The sequence below is a fragment of the Galeopterus variegatus genome, unplaced genomic scaffold, assembly GCF_000696425.1.
Source record: "Galeopterus variegatus unplaced genomic scaffold, G_variegatus-3.0.2 Scaffold788, whole genome shotgun sequence".
NCBI classification, from domain to species: domain Eukaryota; kingdom Metazoa; phylum Chordata; class Mammalia; order Dermoptera; family Cynocephalidae; genus Galeopterus; species Galeopterus variegatus.
Window position 1 is genome coordinate 66,488 of NW_007726899.1, and position 19,752 is coordinate 86,239.

At 43.6% G+C, this 19,752-nt stretch overlaps 1 protein-coding gene across 1 annotated transcript in view; it reads right to left on the minus strand.

Annotated features, from left to right (window-relative positions):
* Positions 1-19,752, minus strand: part of PPFIBP2 (PTPRF interacting protein, binding protein 2 (liprin beta 2)) — a 146,238-nt gene that overhangs the window by 27,565 nt on the left and 98,921 nt on the right. The window contains exons 7-11 of the mRNA XM_008572467.1: positions 13,235-13,327; positions 8,011-8,122; positions 4,875-4,936; positions 3,105-3,180; positions 1,885-1,988 (exon numbers count right to left, since the gene is read on the minus strand). Coding sequence (XP_008570689.1) covers positions 1,885-1,988; positions 3,105-3,180; positions 4,875-4,936; positions 8,011-8,122; positions 13,235-13,327 — 447 coding nt within the window. The remainder of the gene's footprint in view (positions 1-1,884; positions 1,989-3,104; positions 3,181-4,874; positions 4,937-8,010; positions 8,123-13,234; positions 13,328-19,752) is intronic.

The following is a 19,752-nucleotide window of genomic DNA, read 5'->3' on the forward strand; positions in this document are numbered from 1 at the left end:
CCCCACCTCTGGGAGGCAGATAAGTGAACCAGTATAAAAGAACAATGCAACAGGTCCTTATGGTATCGACTCCTATAACATAACATGGGAAGAGAGAGGAGGGAAGGGCTCCCCTTGCTGGTGGAAATGTTGGGAAGGCTTCAGAAGGGACGGTGCTTGAGCTGAATCTTGAGAAATGAGAATGAGCCACAAAGAAGGCAGGTAAGGAAAGAGCATCACAGATGGGGTGACCATGAGCTAACAGTGGCATGAAAGAACACAGTCCTATGTTTCCAGAATTGCACAGACTGCAAAGAGCACCACTTTTCTCTAGAGCCCAGAGTCTTCTTGGTCTACTATAGGAAGAACCCTTACATATAGCACAGTTGTTAAGTACCTGGGCTTTTTGGTCAGAGAGACCTAGGGTCAAGTCCAGGTTCTGCTACCTACTTGCAATGTGACCTAGAGTAAATTACCATCTGTGCACTTCAGTTTCATCACAATAAAATAAGGATCCCAACGAGGCGTCATGAGGAATAAATGAGGTGAGCCACATATAATGCTCATTGTAGTGATGACACAGAGGTATCGACAAGTCTTGGTTACCGCTATTCTATAACTGCCAGCAATCTGGGGTGCTTGTTCTTATTTGATAACTGGGTCATTGGATGACACTTTTGATCTTCTCTTCATTAAAAGGATTGAGCTGGACCACTAAGATCCTTTTTAGTTTGACCATTCTGGAGTTTCACCAATCTTTTGGACCCTAGGCTTAAGCCCCTCCCCTCCACCTAAGGTCTATGTCTATGAGCTTGTTTGCTCATTTGTATTTTGCCAGAGAGATTCATACAATAGCATCAGATTTTAAACAAACAAAAGAGAAGAGAAGGAAAATCTTTGTGCTGGCTTTAGGGGTTGGAGGAGATATCTGTGAAGCAGAAATATATCACTTGAGAAGCTGCAGTTATCCCTCTAAATGAGCAAGACACATTCATTCATTCAACAAATATTTGTGGAATTCTACTGGGTATCAGGCATTATTGCAGACTCTGGAGAAACCTGGTAAATAAAACAAACACCACCTTTGGTCTATGCTAATGTTCCAGAGAGTAAAGACAAAAATAAACAAAATACCCAATTAAAAAGTAAATTTCCCATCCTTGAAAGTTCCAGTATCCACCATGCTGTCTGCCAACCAGAACACAGGCNACAACCCCAGGGGAGGCTTGGCTTCTTCACAAGAAGAGGCAAAAGCTCAGCCAGAATTAGATCTTCCTGAATATCCTTCAAAGCAGCTGTCTCTTGTGAAACAGCTGCTTCCTCAGGATCTCTGATGGAAGCCCAGGTCAATGGCATGAACAACAAGAAAGGCAGCTTGACATTTGCACCACCATGCCCATGAGATCACCAATGCTGTCTGCATGTTGTATTCACTCTGGGTGGCAAATATGAAACACACCAGCTCTCCCTGTCCTGTGACTTCCTGCAGTATCCCAGGTACCCAGAAACTCAAAGAAGGCTCCCAGAATGCCTTCTGAGTCTGCTGGGAAGCTTTAGATTCTCTAGTNTTATTGCAGACTCTGGAGAAACCTGGTAAATAAAACAAACACCACCTTTGGTCTATGCTAACGTTCCAGAGAGTAAAGACAAAAATAAACAAAATACCCAATTAAAAAGGAAATTTCCCATCCTTGAAAGTTCCAGTATCCACCATGCTGTCTGCCAACCAGAACACAGGCTCCTGCTCCCTTCCATTCTTTCCCCAAAGACTGAGGGCCACTCCATTAATGTAGTTATTCACTGGATCAGGATGTGTTCCTGATACATGCCTCACCAGATCCTCCAAGCTCAGGGCAAGCTCTGAGGACATGATAAAACCCTATATCATGGGTGAAAACACAGTACCTCCTGTTTAAATAATTCTTCGGGGCTTTTATTTGCAGTGTTCCACTTTCTGAAACTTCCCTCCAGTTCTTCTGTATTGATTGAGAGAGATCTCTCTGAAGGCCCTGGTAGCATTAGTGCAAAAGGGTGATCACTATTGTGTGAATTGTTCATAAACTTAAAACTGTACCACAAAATCCTAACGCTGTTTCTCCTTTATTAAGAAAGACTAAACAATACATAAAGGAACATTAAGAGTGTGATTCAGAGGATTCTTCAGGGCATCTAAGCAAGGGCTGTCCTGAGGGACACTTCAAAGTCAAAGCTCATCTGCAGAACAGAGGTAAGCACACCCTGCCTCCAAACTTCTCACTCCTTGGCCACAGGCAATCAGACCCTGAGAGTGACTTGACCCAAGATCCCAAAAGATTAGAGGAAAGAGGGCTATGACCTATGTCTAGGGGCTGGCAGAGGCCCTGGGCAGTGACTAGTCAGCCACAACCCCAGGGGAGGCTTGGCTTCTTCACAAGAAGAGGCAAAAGCTCAGCCAGAATTAGAGTTTCCTGAATATCCTTCAAAGCAGCTGTCTCTTGTGAAATAGCTGCTTCCTCAGGATCTCTGATGGAAGCCCAGGTCAATGGCATGAACAACAAGAAAGGCAGCTTGACATTTGCACCACCATGCCCATGAGATCACCAATGCTGCCTGCATGTTGTATTCAGTCTGGGTGGCAAATATGAAACACACCAGCTCTCCCTGTCCTGTGACTTCCTGCAGTATCCCAGGTACCCAGCAACTCAAAGAAGGCTCCCAGAATGCCTTCTGAGTCTGCTGGGAAGCTTTAGATTCTCTAGTAGCTGGACAAGCTCTAATACCCAATGAGAGTACTGAGTTGATTTTTGATCCAGTTTTGACTCCATTCACTGCCTCTAAGAAGTACTCCTAGGAAGATGCATAGGAGACCCTCCAAGCATGGGAATTCCCAAGGGCTAAAGTTGAAGGCTTTATTTTCTTGGTGATCTGGATAGTCCCCAGAAGTTCTGAGCTTACCACCATCTGATAAAATTTCTGGAAATCCAAAGCTGCCAATTCCCCATCATCTAGGACAGTCTAATCTGCTCCATTCCCAGTAGGGGATCTTCTCCAAATGGAGATAAAGAATCTTCTAGCAGAACTGCCCCTGGATTTAATATAGTAGATGGAATATCTTCAGGAGAAAATGGTAGGATCCTTGCTCTTACCTTGAGTTGCCATCACGATCTCCTTCACCCTTCGATACTGGTTTAATAGTCCCATAAGCTCCTCAATCCGACGGTCCTATCAGGGTGTGAGAGCAGATTTAGATTAACACCACTGGTATTTCAGACAATTTCATTTTTGGGGCCAGGCTATGTTCTGGGCACACTGAGAAGAAAGCCCATGTGGAACCTGTGGAGTATGCATAAAGCAAATGTACTTCACAGGGCCTGGTTTTCCAAGGCCTTGCAGTTTCAAATATTGACCTTGCAAAACACAGGAAATTTTCCCCAGGCTATAGTCTCTCTTGTAAGATAAAGAATTGTAACACAGCAAGGTTTCTGGCTCAAAGACAGACAGGCTACTGACTGATATGTAAAGATGCTGGGAAATTGCTGTAAGAAGAGAATGTTTGCTAAAATAAAGCTTTTGTTGCAAATTGCATTATTGAAGGTCACCTTGCTTGTCTTACGTGGAATGTGACCTTGCCTGTCTCACTGAATGTTACCAGCTTCTATTGTTAAACTTTTAAAACTATACTTAGCAAAAACCCCACCTATGTTCTCTTCCTGTAACTTCCCAGTCTGAAGAATAAAGAGAACCCCCAATTCGTGGTTAATTTCCCAAATGGAAGGAATGCCTCTATCTTGAGGGTTCCAGGAGATTAACCCCTTTTTTGGGCTTCTCACTGCTCAGAAGAGATGGGCTTTGAGTAATCTTTGGTGACTCTGTCACCCAGCGGAAAAGAGGTGACAAATCTGTGGGAGGCAAAGCAACAGAACCTATGGCACACTCCCACAGGGAAAGTGTGTCCAGAGCCCATCCTGTAGAGGTGGGGTCTCATTGGTCTGCTAACTGCAGGCACTCAACGACTCTACCTAAAGCTGAGTCAACAATCCATGTCTGACATGCCATTCATGGAGCTGGTTTAAACATTTTCAGAAGCATGAAACTCACTGACTCCCTGTCCTAATGAAGTAGTCATTGAAATCCACCTCCTGGTCCAGTGTTGCTCTGTGGAGCTACACAAATAAAGGACTAAAATAAAGCTGCTATATTGCATTTATCCTAATATCCTGACTTGTTCCTTAGGAGTTTGAGACACCTTATACAACAAAGGAAATTCCCAGAGAGATCATTTCTTTCACGGCATTTCTTTCCTCCTAGGGACTTGGGAGGCCACATGAATCCTGGAGTTAGACAGAGTTGGGTATGAACCCTGGCTCTGCTATCTACTGGTTATCTGACCTTAGGCAAAATTAAGGACTTGATCCCCAGAGACGCTGTTTGTAACAGGTAGGGGCTCTGTATTTATACAGGTGACTATTTTATGATTATGCAGGAATTAGATGGGAAAAATGTAAGGCAGCAGGGTAAACTGAGGCACTGCATTGTTCCAAGTGTCCTGTGATGTTTCTATCACCAGATCACACACATCCAAGATTGGGGAACTCTTCCTGAGTTTTGCTAGGAGTCTCAGCAGGAGCTATGATATTGGTAGTAATCACAGAGCTATTTTTTCCCCAGACCAGTATGAACAGGCAGGGATTTGAGTGCTTTTGGGAGATTCCATTTAGGCAAACTTCCCAGGCATCATAGTCAAAAACAGGTAGCTGAGGCCAAGACTCTTGGAGGCAGAGGCCATTCTCCTGATACATTCTTGTGCCAATGCCTTGATGGGCATGGCCCTGTCCAGAGTATCAGAGGCCAGCAGGGACCAAACACAGCCATGGATGTCAGCAGAGGAAGGACAGGGTGCCCAATGACCATCTTACCTTATCTTCATTGGCAACAAGCAAAGTTTCCATCCCCATTTTCAGACGCTGAATTTCTTGGTCTACAAGAATTTTGGTATAGAAAGCATTTATATAAATGCAAAGAGCTATGAATGCATGCTAAGATGCTCCCCAAGTGCAAACTTGAAGAGTTTCCAAGTGAATGTGGGCTCATTTATTTATTTAAAGAGCCCAGGATGGTGCCTGGTATAGTCGGTCTCATTAAATATTTGTTGGACTACCAAATAAAGAGACCTAGTACTTTGCCTTCTCTTTATAGATATTTATGGGCAAAATAATGCCATTTACTCAAAGGTGACACAGGGGAACACCAAAATCTTTCATAACCAACATCTCTTAAGAATAGAGACATTCTTATCCTTTACAACTCCAATAGGCATGTACCTGGGCTGCTGATGGGTTTTGGAGAAAATCATACAATTTCACAGACTGTAAGCAGAGAAGAATGTAAAATGAGGGGAAAAAAAAAAGTCTACAGCTGAATGCAGTCTGGGGAAAAAGTGATTACGTAAAAGAGTAGGGTACTTGGTTTAATTTTAAATGGTACAGTCAGAATTGACTAACAAATCTTTAGACACATCTATAAATTTATTAAAACAAACTCTATGGGTAAGGGAAAAACAATCTTATTTCATCATAAACCTATAGAATATCACTGTGGGCTGAGGGATCTGTGTCAATCTGTGGGAATTGTCAATATGGTGGGAAACCCATAGCCTTCTCTCACTTTGGATCCGATAGGGACTCTCTTGACTTCTTCCCAGACTGGTCTGAGAGTCAGGTCAAAGGCCAATGCCTAAAGAAGCTGGAGGTCATTCTGCCAGATACAAAGAGGTCTAGGAATTGGCACATACCCAGATTTTCCAAACAGGAAACTATACCTATCCCCAAACTGGGTACTGCAAAGGGAACAGGAATGTCTACATAAGAAAAGTACAGGAGACAGGAACAAAAAAAGTATAGGTATACCGTTTCCTTTGGGGATGCTTGTGACATCCAATAAGAACAGCAACAATAGATCTATGGACTTTCCGTAAGTAGCTGTGGGGATTCTTTTTCAGAGTAAAGTAAAGTATAGGTATACCGTTTCCTTTGGGGATGCTTGTGACATCCAATAAGAATAGCAACAATAGATCTATGGACTTTCCGTAAGTAGCTGTGGGGATTCTTTTTCAGAGTAAAGTGGAGAGTTCTTGCTCATTATCTTAGGCTCCTGGAGGCTGACATCAGCTCTGTAGCTCAGTTTCCAGGGGCAGGGTGGCAAGCTCCAGATAAAGATTGGCATACCTCAATTCATTGGTCAGAACCCAACCTGAGCAAATGACCAACGGATCAGCTCCAGGAGGCACCTGATGATGGCATGGGGTAGGGTTTGGAAGGCTTGGACTATGGGGAAGCTTGGGGTACAGGGGGAAGGCTGCCTGGCCTAAAAGTCATGACATGGGGTGCTCTCTACCCAGGTTTGGCATATCAGATAATCCAGGATATTTTAGTAGGACCCTACCTCCACAGGTACAATGTGGCAGGTAGGTGACACACCTAAAGGCTTGGGAAGATGCTGAGAAAGGCTAGGGGAGGGATGAGCATGCTGATCACTACTGGTCACTAATTTCCCTCTCTGGCCTAATCCATGGCTGCATGGCTTCCCCACCCCAGCTGGGGACACATGCTAAGCAGTGCTGAGGCCAAGATGAGAGCAGGTAGTGGTGCTAATCCATAGTACTATATGACCTCCAGCATTGCTCGGCAGCCTAGTGGTAATTGGACAATATGGAAGATGTGTGATCATTTTATATACGTGGCAAATAGCCACAAATATAAACTATGTGTTAAAAAGAGTATTTGAGAATTTATCCTCTATTTTTAACCAACAAGACATGAACTCCTCAGGAACCATTCACCATCCTTTCACTTAATCAGTAAATATTTCTTAGGAGCCTACCATGGGCTGAATACTGTGCTGGGCTCTGCAGATATGTTCTTAAACAAGACAGATACCGTCTCTGCCCTAGAGTAGGGATGACAGTCTGTGCCATGAAACCTCCCAAAATAACACACCGATAAGTTATAATAAGTGGGATGCCAAGTTAGAAAATAATAGAACTGGAGGGATCTACTTGAGGTAGGGTAGCAAGGAAAGGTCTTTCTGAGAGGAAACATTTAAGTTGAGATCTAAAGCATGAGAAAGAACTGATCTGTTTCTGTAACCTCGGGGTCTTGTACAAGTGTCAGGCAGGCATCCATGAAATGACTGAATGAATTGCTAAAGCCTTCCCTTTGATGATGACACAGAAACGAGGCATTTCAATCAAATAAAAGAGTCAGGTATTTCCTACATTCTCAGTAAAAGCTCCAGAAGTGGTTGTGCAGAGTTTCAATTAACACTGCATCTGAGAAAAGCCTTCAGAGCTGAAACTTCTGGTTAGGGGAGAAGTCCATGGCAATGATTCTAAATAGAGCTAAGCTTTAAAGGCTTGTGTGCACATATGCGCACACACATGCACATGCAAACGTGTGTATCCACTCACTGGGACATGCTTGCACACATACGCACATGTAAGTGCATATTAGCATGTGCTGTGGATTGACTGAATTATGTTCCCCAAATCCATATATTTAAAGCTTTATTCCCACTGTAACTACTGAGGCTGGGAAATCCTATCATGGTAATTGAAAGGTTGGGCCCTGAAGAGGTTATTAGATTGTTGGACCATGCCATAGTGAAAGGATTAATAATGGTGGTCATGGGAATGGTTCTGAGGGCTTTAAAAGGAGAGTACATGAGGAGCTATCTTTCTCTCTCTCTCTCTCTCTCTGCTCCACCATTTTCTGCCATGTGAGACCCCTAGGTCACTGTCGCCACCACTAAGACCCCGACCAGACATGTTCCCTGGACTTTGGACTTTCCAGCCTCCAAAACTGTAAGCAATAAACTTTGTTTTCTTTATAAATCACCCAGTTTCAGGTATTTATGTTATAAGCAACAGAAATGGACTAATAAAGCATGACTACTCACATAAGCATGCACACATTCATTCATAGACACACATGCTCTCTTGTTAGAGTGGGCCCAGAGCCCAGGACAACTGCATCCCATTACAATCAAGCCAGTTACCTCGCTCTGCATGGTCACTGTGGAGGGCTGTGGTCCGGGAGAGCTGGCTATGTAGACGCTCAATTTCTGCATCTTTCAGGGCTACCTGCTCTTGCAGCTGGGCTACCTCAGCCTGGAAGAGCAACAGAGAATCTTACCAGGTTAGAGAAACTGCCAAACCATTTGGAAGTGCCTTGTGTCAGAGCCCAGAGCCCACTGGGCCCTATGACACATTAAGAGTAGAGGTGAGTAGTTAGAGGGGCTTGCGGCCCTCCCCAGCAGGTGGAACTCTGCTGAATGAACTCACTCTTCCTGGCCATTCTGGCCCTGTCCACAGCTCTGATCATCAACCTGCTCCTTCCTCTGCATCCTCCTACCTGACTATCTTTCTCTTCCCTGCCCTGTAAGGCCCAGATACCAGTGAGGCCCAAGGAGCTGAGATTGTGTGCAATGAGAGGGCTGCCCTTGGTGCACAGGGGGATATTCTCTTTTGAGACTTGGTTTTTCTTCTCCCAAGATATTCATGCAACAGCACTTAGATAACACTGCTGTAACAAGTTCATGCAGCTTTCATTTTTGCCCATGAAGGAAATACAGTAGAAATCAAATCACTACTGGTGGATAAAGGGTGAGCCAAGGGCTCCCTCCCTTATCACTCTCCCACCCTTTGGGAATAGTCACTGCCTCTGCCCAAACTCCAGACATGTGTGCATGCTCAGCCACATATACACATATATAAGGATACTTCAAAAAGTCCATGAAGAAATTCATATTATCTTTTAATTCTATTTTTCCATGAGCTTTTTGAAGTACCCTCATACAAACATTCAGGTATGCTTAACATATATGCTTTTGCAAAAAAAGCATGTAAGCAGAGAGCCACACAAGCGCACACACACATTCATATATGCATACACGGGCAGCTGCACTGGATGGTTTCCATGTCTCCACTAAGTACAGCAGGTTAAACTTCAAAGACAGCACTAGGTGTTATTGTGCATGCCTTCTCATACTCATTAGAAAATCCGTGTAGGACCCATCTCAAGAGGCACCTTGGCTTTGGAGTCAAACAAACCTGGCCAGATTCTCTCATTTCCAAGCTGGGTCACCTTAGGCAAGCAACTTAACTTTTTTGAATCTCAGCTCATCTACAAAATGAGAAAAATAGCACCTACTTCATGGGAAGTGCAGTGAGAATTATGTAAGATAGTGGTTATGAACAACTTAGCCCAATACTTAGGACATGTTAAGTGCTCAATAAATGCTATTACTATTACTCCTCTCGTTATTCCTTCCCTTATGGATAATCAGCTCAGTTCTCAGAGCATCAAACCAAATAAAAAAGGGGTTAAGAACTGTCCCCTAAGTCAGTCAATGGAACACACAGAAAAGGCTTCTACTCTGTCCACCCCCTCCCCATGTGGTAGCCCAATCATGTCCCTCCTTCAGTCCTCAAGATTGTGACATGAGCTGTCCTTTCCCACAGAGGTCCAAGTTAATCTTTGAACAACCTCAAATAACCAAATGAACACTGGTCCTGCTGGTGACTCCTCTGCTGGGCAGCCTTGCGTTCAGTTCCAGCACACTGACTGGGCACCCACACTGTATCAGCCCCTGTGCTCACTGCTTTCTTAGGTCAAACCTTGCTTAATCCTAACAAGAAGCCATGGGAGGAAGCAATATTTCCACAAGTCACTGGGAAGAAAACAGGAGTAGTACAGGAGTCAGTGTTAAAGTCACAGAGCTACTCAGTGACCAGAACGGAATGCAAACCCTGGCCTGCCTGGGGCTCCTCCCATTTCCGCCTCTCTGCTTCTGAGTTAATAGGACAGATGAGTGCCGCTGTTATGGGGCTCAGGCTCCCAGAGCCCACCTTGAGGGTTTCTGATTAAACCTCTCCTAACATCCTCCAAATGGGACAAAGATAACCAAGTAAAGGAAAAAGAGATGACAAGCAGTAGGGTTTCCTCACTTTAAAGCTCGCTATGAAGCACTGCCCCTCACTCTGGTCTCCACCCACAGAGGCCAGAGAGCTGGGTCTGTCTGTGCCAAACTGCTTGCTGAGACATGCAGCCATGGAGCAGCTTTTCTAGCTCACTCAGGGCCCTACGTGCCCATGGGCTTATGATAAATGGTGACAGTGGCTTCTGAAAACTTGAGCTTTGGGATGCTCAACCCAAATGCCTCTCATTTCTACAAGGGCCAGACTACCCTTGGAACATATTCTCTTAACCTTTCTTGCACCACTCCAAGCCCATCTCTCCCTTTCTCTGCAGATAGGATGGGTGCTGGTGTCTGTTAGGAATCTGGACGCCTGACGCTTGTCTGCTGGTCCCACGGTTAGGCTTCAGTGATGTGAGCCTGTTGAGACAGAGCCCAGCCCCTGGCACTATGAGTTCATGTCTCTCTGAGGCCTGCCTCTGGGTGAGATCATCTATCTACGTACTATGAACCCTACGGACAAGTGACCAGGCCCAATCCTCTTGTGCCAATTTCTACAGAATAGGTCAGAAACTACGTATCTGCTATTTTTAGAGTGGTACCTGTCCCCACAGCTGGGAAGGCCACCAACAGGCCAGAGACCCTTTACCTGATTGTGAGGGCAAAGTATGCTACTGCCACCACTTCCACAGCCACCAAAGCTAGAGTTGTGTGGCAAGAGGTCAGAGACAGCCATGCAGACTGGCAGCCAGGAGATCTCGGTCCCTGCAAGTGCTGTGCCTCATGAAACCCAGGGACCATGCCGTACTGCTGCTGCACTGGAAGATGAATCACCTTTAGGGACTGATAGAGTTTGGATGTGTTGTCCCCCCAAAACTCATGTGGAAATCTGATCCCTCAATGTGGCAGTGTTGGGAGCTGTTTGAGTCATGGGGGCGAATCCCTCACAAATGTATTAATGCTGTCCTTGGAGGTTGGGGGTAGTGAGTTCTCGCTTCATTACTTCCCATGAGAGCTGGTAGTTTAAAAAGACCTTGCCATCTCCTCTCTCTCTCTTTCTCTCTCTTGCTTCCTCTTACCATGTGATCTGCTTGTACCTACCAGCTACCTGCCATTTTCCACCATGAGCAGAAGCAGCCTGAGGCCCATGCTAGATGCAGCTGTCCCAGAATCATGAGCCAAATAAACCTCTGTTCTTTATAAACTACCTAGTCTCAGGTATTCTGTTACGGCAACACTAAAACAGACTACTGTAGGGACTGAGAAGCCTTAAGCAGAAAACTGAAGAACTTCCAAAAGCAGTGCAGGATTTCACTGCAGGGAATCATGATGATATAGGAAAGAGAGCATGAGAATGTGGGAGCATGGGAACAACACAGACCCAGATCTGAACGTCACCTGTCTACCCTGAGCCTCTGTTTCCTTACTAGTAAAATGAGAAGAATAAAATATACCTGAGTTATTTTATGAATTAAATAAGAAAATGTGTGCAGAGGACTTGGTTCATTCTGGCACACAGAAGGAGCTCTAAACCTGGCAGTTATTACATAACCTTTAGCATCTCAAAAGTCTACATGCCGAGGCAAAGAACTTAGATAATTTAAAAGAAATTTAAAAAGAGTTATTTGGTTTTACACAGAGGGTGGTATGCACAACTTCAAAGGTTTCACCAAGACAGGACTTGCTTGATTGGAGCACCTTCGTGGAAGGTTCTGAGCTACTAGACAAAAATAATGCTTCTAAAACTGGTGACTGTCCAGCATAGCACATACAAAGTCCTACTCAGATAACAGACCAGTAGAGAGATGGCTCTGACTGCCCACAGTTGGTTCTGACTAGCCATAAGATCTTTGGGAAAGTTACTTAATCTCTTTGTGTCTCAGTTTCATCATCTGTAAAATGGTGAAACAAATTATTTTACATTTATACATTAGAATATTGTATAGAAATTAACATCTTGTTCAGCATTTTATTTTAATAACATGGGAAATCATAAAATTTTAGATGAATAAAGCACGATATAAAATTGTATATAAAATAACCAATACCAGAAATTGAGACAGACAGAGACAGAGACACAGAGAGAAACCCAAAAGAAAGAAAGAAAAAATAACTGGAAGAAAATATTAACAATGGGAGATCCTGGGTAGTATGAGTGCTTTTTATTCCTTTAATTATTTATGGTTTGAAAATTCTCTATAATGAGTGTTGTTTTTATAATCATTAACAATTAACTTGTAGAAAAAGTAAAAATACAGACTAGACATTAAGAAAGCTCTTAGTATTAAAAAAAACTCTAATAGGAAGCAGAAATTAAAATGACTACAGGGACCATTTGGTAACCCCCTCGAATAAGAAGTATTTTAAAAAACTCTAATAGGAAGCAGAAATTAAAATGACTACAGGGACCATTTGGTAACCCCCTCGGTGGCACTGCAGAGACTGTAGGGAGAGACAGGTGTGTGCTTACCCTCTGGGGCAGCCTCGGCCCAGGCTCCCTCAAGCAGGAATGTGCTCCAGGGTTGTTAGAGCTTCCTCCCCCCACCCTCCAAACCTGCAAAAGAAGCCTAACTGTATTTTAATGTGATATCTCCTAATGTTTAAATAACTAATTTGACATTTTTAAATACCATGTGCAGGCCCAAATTCATGGGCTTAATTCAGCCTTTTAGTTTTAATCTCTGCACTTCAACTAGTATAGGGGGAAAAAAAGGAAGAAACAAAGGAAGGAAGGGGAAAAAAGAATTTATTCTTGGTGTCCTTTAAATAGTAAGCTCCCAAGTTTAATAGAGACATGACTTGATGGAAAAATAATTCAAAGTTTATATCATTTTTAGGACTATATTCATTGCCAAAAATAAAGCATGCCTATTTTTTGAGAAACAGATCATTAAAGGAACTGCTAAATTTAAAATGAAGCACCCCACAGAATGCTGACCTTCATCTGCATTAGGACTGACTCATCACCGGCTGGCTGCCAATCACTGGCTCACTCGCTCACACACACTCTCTCCCGCTCACTCACAGCCCCTTCCTGGCCCAACTTCAGCTAGGAGCTGTGAGGTGCGGTGAGAGGGAGACTAAGTTACTACACTTTAGCAGCTAATAATCTGGCAGGCTCTCCCCATGAGGAGTGTTTCTGGATCAAATCTGTCTGCTGCACTATGTGGGCACTGTCGCATGCCCACACAGGAGGGATGATTTGCATTTTTCAAACTTAGGCTACTGGAAACCCAAGTTTCCACAAAGACCCTCCCCACAGGGCCTCCATGCCCTCTCCATGAGCATCAGAACCACCTTTTACCTTAGTGGCCTTCAGCTTCCATTCATACTGATTCCGTTCATTTTCTAACTCTTCCACTTTAATTTTGAGGTGCTTCAGCTCTTGTAGTAACTCCTAGAGGAATGAGGAAGACAGACAAAATTAAAGGTTAAAGGAGGTGCCCTTGATCTACAAACCTGGTTAAGTTCATGCACAGAGGATGCCAGGGCAGCAGCAACAGCATCAAGCTTCATAGCGCAGCTCTTCTCTTTAAACATGGTCCCTGTTTCAGAAAGAGCTGTGCGGCCATTTAAAAACAAAGGCCAGGGAGTTGCAGATTTAAGAAACAGAAAACCTTCCTTTTACTCTTAGAAAATGAATTCTGATGCCATTCTTTGGACAGTAGGAAGCCATTGAAGGTTGCTGAGAGGGAAAGTGGTATTTATACAACTTGCCCACGTTCATGTAGCTAATAAGTGGTGGAGGTGGAGGTGGAATTCAAGCCCATGCCTTCTGACTCCAGGAAGGGTCCCTGTTTTTTTAACTACCCCAATAAGGAAGACACCACTAAGCACTGTTGTCTTGAACAAAGATTCCCTTCACAGACATTGGTCCTGCTGACTAGCGTCTATCAGAAGAACTGGCATAAAAGGCAATTACTTCCATAGGCTTTCTCAATGCCAGACTCACACAACAAGCTACACATCCCCACGTGTATGTCACATAGGCACCCCAGGACTGTCCTGTCTCAACTGTAACTCTTCACTCTCCCTCTTAATTATCCGTCTCACTAAATGGCATATGCATCCATCTAATTGCCTGTGCCAGAAACTGGGGATCTATCCTTGGGATATCCTTCTCCCTCGTCCCTATACATGTAATTAATCCCCACACCTTATTAATTCTACTTCCAGGAAAATAACTTGAATGGCTCATTTCTCTCCAACTTTACCACCACAACTCTGGCCCAGCAATTAGTGTTGGTAGCCTGGACAGTCTATTCACTGGTTGCTCCTCTGTTGTCTTGTTTCTCTTGAATCCACTGACCCCCATGACATCCAGGGGAAGAATATGATTAAAACACAAATCAGGTCATGGCACTCCCCTACTTCTCAAAACTCATAACTTTAACCCATAACCAATACATCCTGGCCCGACCCAGCTCCCTGCCTGCCTCTTGAATTACTCTTTCTCTCGAGATGTGTCTAGATGGACGCATATGCCATTTAGTGAGACAGGGATAACTGGAGGGAGAATGAAGAGTTACAGTTGAGACAGGACAGTCCTGGGGTGCCTATGTGACATACACATGGGGATGCTAAGAAGGCAGTTTGTTGTGTGAGTTTGGTGTTCAGAAAGCCTATGGAAGTAACTGCCTTTTATGCCAGTTCTTCTGATAGACGCTAGTCAGCAGGACCAATGTCTGTGAAGGGAATCTTTGTTCAAGACAACAGTGCTTAGTGGTGTCTTCCTTATTGGGGTTATCCAGTTATGCTCCAGCTACACTGGATAGTTTTTAGTTCCTCTTTCCATCTTGACTGTCATTGTCCCCCCTATCCTTTAATGTAGCAGGAAATCTTCCCCACCTAAGCCCTACCCCAGTGACTAAGTTTAGGGAGATGTTTTCGGTGGGGTCTGTAACTGTGTATGGATTGAGGTAACTTCCTGCAGAGCAAATGTACCCTCTGCAGTGCTCATAGCTACTGTGACCTTGGCTTTTCTTTTGGGCTTCCAGGTCCTTTCAACAGTAGGTGTTGGAGGCACAAACTTTCACCAGGCATCAGCAAAGGCACAGGGAACCAGCTCACACCAGCGTGAAGGGCCAAGTCCAGAATTCTGGTCAGATACACTCCACATGGCTCAGAGGTCATGAAATCACCCTGGTGTGATTGTGTGGGGGAATTTTTCCTGGAAATTCAGATGATGACTTAACTGTTCACTGCAAATGGAAACTTGTGTTCTATAACCTCAGTGGGGTAAACCTCTTTAAAATAAGCTTGAAAGGATTCTTTTTCATGATGCTATTTTTCTTCCTAAAAAAAAAAAAAAAATCACGCAAAATGAAGCTTTACTTAATCTTCCAGCCCCAGAGAAGGAATCAGCATCTGAATCATACACCTGGAGAAAAGAATCTTGAGGCTTCCTTTTGCACAAATTCCCCAACACACAGAGCACACGACAGACCTCATTCCCAGCCCTAAGGCAAATGAGTACTGCTACTTGTCCGAGGGCTGGCCTCACCTGCTCGACCCTGCTCAGTGAGGGTCCCAGAGGTCACCTCACATCCTGAGAGGAGTGAGTTTAAGCTCTGCCTGGAGGTAATAACAGATCCATGCTAAGCAACCGCACTCTGTTCCGGTTAGGAGAAACCCCAACCTCTCAACCAGTGCAATGCCCCACACACGCATGCTCTGATATACTTAAGTGTGGTTCCTACAGGTGACCCCTCCCAACAGGCACAGTCCTGGTTGCAGGGCTGGGGCTCAGCCGCATCACCACCAGCCACCACCTCTGCAGGGTGGTCCCTACTGAGTGACGGGCGCTCTTGAATCTGCCTGTGGATGTCCAGCTGCAGTCTACACATCTGTTCCTGAAGCTCACTGATCACATTCAGAACTGACTGTGGGAAGGAAAAGAAAGGAGAAAAAAGCACTTAAGGTCAGTCAGCTCTCAGACACAGAACTCCTAAAGAGAGCACCACAGAAGGAGGAAAGTGTTCAGGGGGTGGGCAGCAGGTGGCACCCAGTGGTCACTGCCCAAGGCCCCATCCACTTTCTTCACAGTAATGAAAAGACATGGTATTTTTCCTGAGACCTGCCCCACCCATGAGCCCATCTTGCAGTTTGAACAAACTCCCAACAGCTCCTTTGTGCCATACTAGATGGCCATCCTTTCATGTAACATCTGAGACACAGAGTCTAGAAGAAACCCATCACCCAAGCAAAAGTAATAGCAGAAACATGCTACACACATGTCCATGCTACACATGCCAACTCCCCCACCCAAATACCCTACCCTAACATGTCAACACCATGCACAGGTGATATATACATGGCACACTTATACATGATATGTCCCCAACCCTAAATGCACTCAGATGCCAATATGTCTATGCTAGCACTCATCCTATATTCCTCCATCTGTCTACAAGATGAACCCAAGCCATGCTTCTGCAGTGCCTCAGTGAAGTGTGGATTTACCTGGTCTACCATCACAAGACATTCCTGACCGAATCCATGAGGTCAGTCTGACGTGACATACTCTCAGTGCACATGGGTTCCTACCCTGTCTTCTAGCTTTTCACACACCATCATAGGGGTGACCTATAATCAAACTCAATAGACTAAATTTTATAGAACCTATTTAACTTTTTTGCCATTTTGAAAATCAAGAAGAAAATGGTTCATTTCCAGTTTTTTAGAACCACTTGATTTTCCTGATTCCTTAATTTTCATTTATATTAGTTTGGGAACTGCTGTCCTGAGTTCTCTGTACTAGTCAGAGGCATCTGTGGAATCAAGCCCATTCTTTTTTTTGATCTTATTTTAAAAGCCTTTCTATTGTCCTCAGCATTGTCCTTTTGTTTGGAGCTTGCCCTTCCTGATACTGGTCATGCAGGTACACTTTTACTTGTCCTTGGTTTACGTCCTTTCTGTCTTTCATACAAGCGCCTTTGAAAACTAGTTTCTCTCAAGGTACCGCTCAGTTCTTCCTTTTTACTGGTATTATTTATGAGATCGCACAGTTGGAATTACATTATTTTCGAGCAGTTCAATATTCCTGAGTCATCTTCTCTTCTAGAGTTCCCATCCATTTTATTTCTAAACTTTCAAAGTTATAATTTACCAAAGTCAACAGTGCATGCCTGTCCATGCCCAGCTTTTCCCTTGCTCACTTTCATGAACTTTCAAGTAACCATGCCCACTTTCTTTCAAGGTACCTACCACTTTTACTTCATAAACTAGTATCTCCCTTGGCTTCAATATTAGAGCTAGAATGGTAGTTTTCCCAGTTTTGTTTTCTACCCTCTAAGTAGACTGTAAGCAATGAGAAAAACAAATAAACAAGCAAACAAACTTCCAAATACTTGAGTGCTCAGCTGGAGATCTTCAGGAGCTGTCTGAGTAGCTGCTGCTCCCGCCTGCTATTACTGCCCATTGTCTGCAGCAACAGTTGGGGATCTGTACTGCAAATGCAGGTATTTTCCTCCCTCTGCTCAGTGTACCGCAGCACTTCCAGGCCACTCTCCCTGAATTCTCCCTAACCATATGTTGTTGCTGTTTTCCAGTATGTGTGTATCCTCAGGCTTGGTATTTCAACTTAGCTTTATAATGTTTTACCTCTGCGGCTAGGCTAGCCTATCTCCTTCTCCTGATAAATTTGTTTCTCTCTCACAGGGCAGAGTAGATCCTCTTGTAGCTCTGTCCCATTCTTGGGTCCCACAACATAAAATCCAGGTGACATTTATGAGATTATAATTGCCGTTCTGCTTTACTAATCCTGCTTTGCCAATCAAAGTTCTTTTTTATGATTTTTCTCTATGTGAAACTACTGGGCACCTCCCATAATCACAGTCTTTCCCACCCCATCCTACCTGTTCAACTTGTTCGCAATTTTACTTTGTTCTTTTTCTCGCTCTTCCTTCTTTCATGCTCTGGTTAATATTGTCCTTGCACTTGTATACATTACATTGCTGGTGGGAATATAACTGCTGTACTCTATATAGGGCGATTTGGAAATATCCGTCGAAATTTCAAGTGTGTGTACCCCTTGACCCATCAATTCCACTTCAATATCCTCACACACGTACAAGATTATTCACTACAGCATTATTTGTAATAGTAAAAATTTGGAAACAACCTAAATGTCCATTGAAAGAGAACTGATTAAATAAATTAGGGCATAGTCAGATAGTGGAATAATATGCAGACATAAATATGAATGAGGAAGTTTTTTCAATGTATTTGGTATGAGAAGAGCTCCAAGTCTGCTAAATTAAAAAAATAAAGGTCTAGAATAGCATATATTTGTACAAAAATAAGGAAAAGAATGTATGTGTGTGTGTGTGTTTATGTACATGTATATAAGAATATACCCACATGCTTGTCCATGCATAAGACAACTCTAGAATGATACAAAACAGACTGACAGCATTGCTTCCTGACTGCTGGCAGAAGGGCAGATGAAGAAAGAGATCTTTTGCTATATACCCTTTTGAAATCTTAGTTTTTGAATTCTAGGAGTAGATTTCTTATACTAATGAAAATAAGTAAATAAACAAAATAAATCAAATAAAAACAAGAGTAATAAAATTTTCTCCTCAGCAGATCAGTTCATCTCTAAACACACACAATCTTCCCAGCCCTTGCTCTGTACTCTAAGTCCATCATTGTGGTTGTCTCAGTTCAAAAATCAGAATCTCTCCCTTCCAAGGTCCTAACTGCAGGAGGAAGGAAGAGAAGATGGCACCATCACCTGTGCTGCAAGACATTCCATTTTCTACCAGGAAGTCCTACAGACTCTTTCTAGTTCTCTTCCTGCTCATATATATCCCTGATCAATTGGGCCGACTACATTTCCTAGCACATCCTAAACCCTTGTTCCCCTCTTAACAGGCTGCTCCGGGAACTACACACAGAACCCTTAGGTCCCACAATGGGATCCAGCTGCCAGCCTCCTGCACCCCCAGTGCATAGGGAAGCCAGACTCCCTTCTCCGAGGAAGATTCCCCTGAGCAACATGTCTCTGATCTGGCATGCCACACAGAGGTTTTCCTTTGCCTCCACATCTCTTTCTTTCATGTTCCATTCTTCCGAATTCTGGAATTTACTTTCTGCGTCAATCACTTTTCTGCAGTCCTGCTTTTCAAAAATAAATCTAATTGTCTCAATCTTGGGTACCTTAAAAGGGCCCAGAATCATTGCAAAAGGCTAATGAGAAAAGATAAAGTAAACAGGAAATCCAGCGTTCACCCGCGTTTCATTTGGGCCACTACTGATTGACTTCTAAGCAAGGCTGGTCATCAAGAAACCAGCACCTCCAAGTCCTCAAGTCTTACAGAATGACCACTAGTAAGCATTTTCACAACATATGACAAGCAGGACACAGGCTTACGGTATGATCAGAACCAGAGAAGGAGCAGTCTGCCACAATGCTCTTGTCAATAGAAACATAAAATGGAATTTGAGGATAAAGCCTGACTACACTGAGGAAGTTTATTTCAGATCTGGCTACCTCAAAAAATAAATAAATAAAATGGTCCTGCTTTTTACAAACCACAAGCTATCAGCCCTTAGACCAAGCAAATTCACTGGAAAAAAACAGCAACAGTATAATAGAGAAGCAGCATTCCCTTTATTCACGCAATTACAACCTCTGTCCTGCTTTTTACAAACCACAAGCTATCAGCCCTTAGACCAAGCAAATTCACTGGAAAAAAAACAGCAACAGTGTAATAGAGAAGCAGCATTCCCTTTATTCACGCAATTACAACCTCTAATGACCTTTGCTAGCAAAATGTCTCTCAAAATAAACATCTCCGTGCGCATGACAACAGTGCA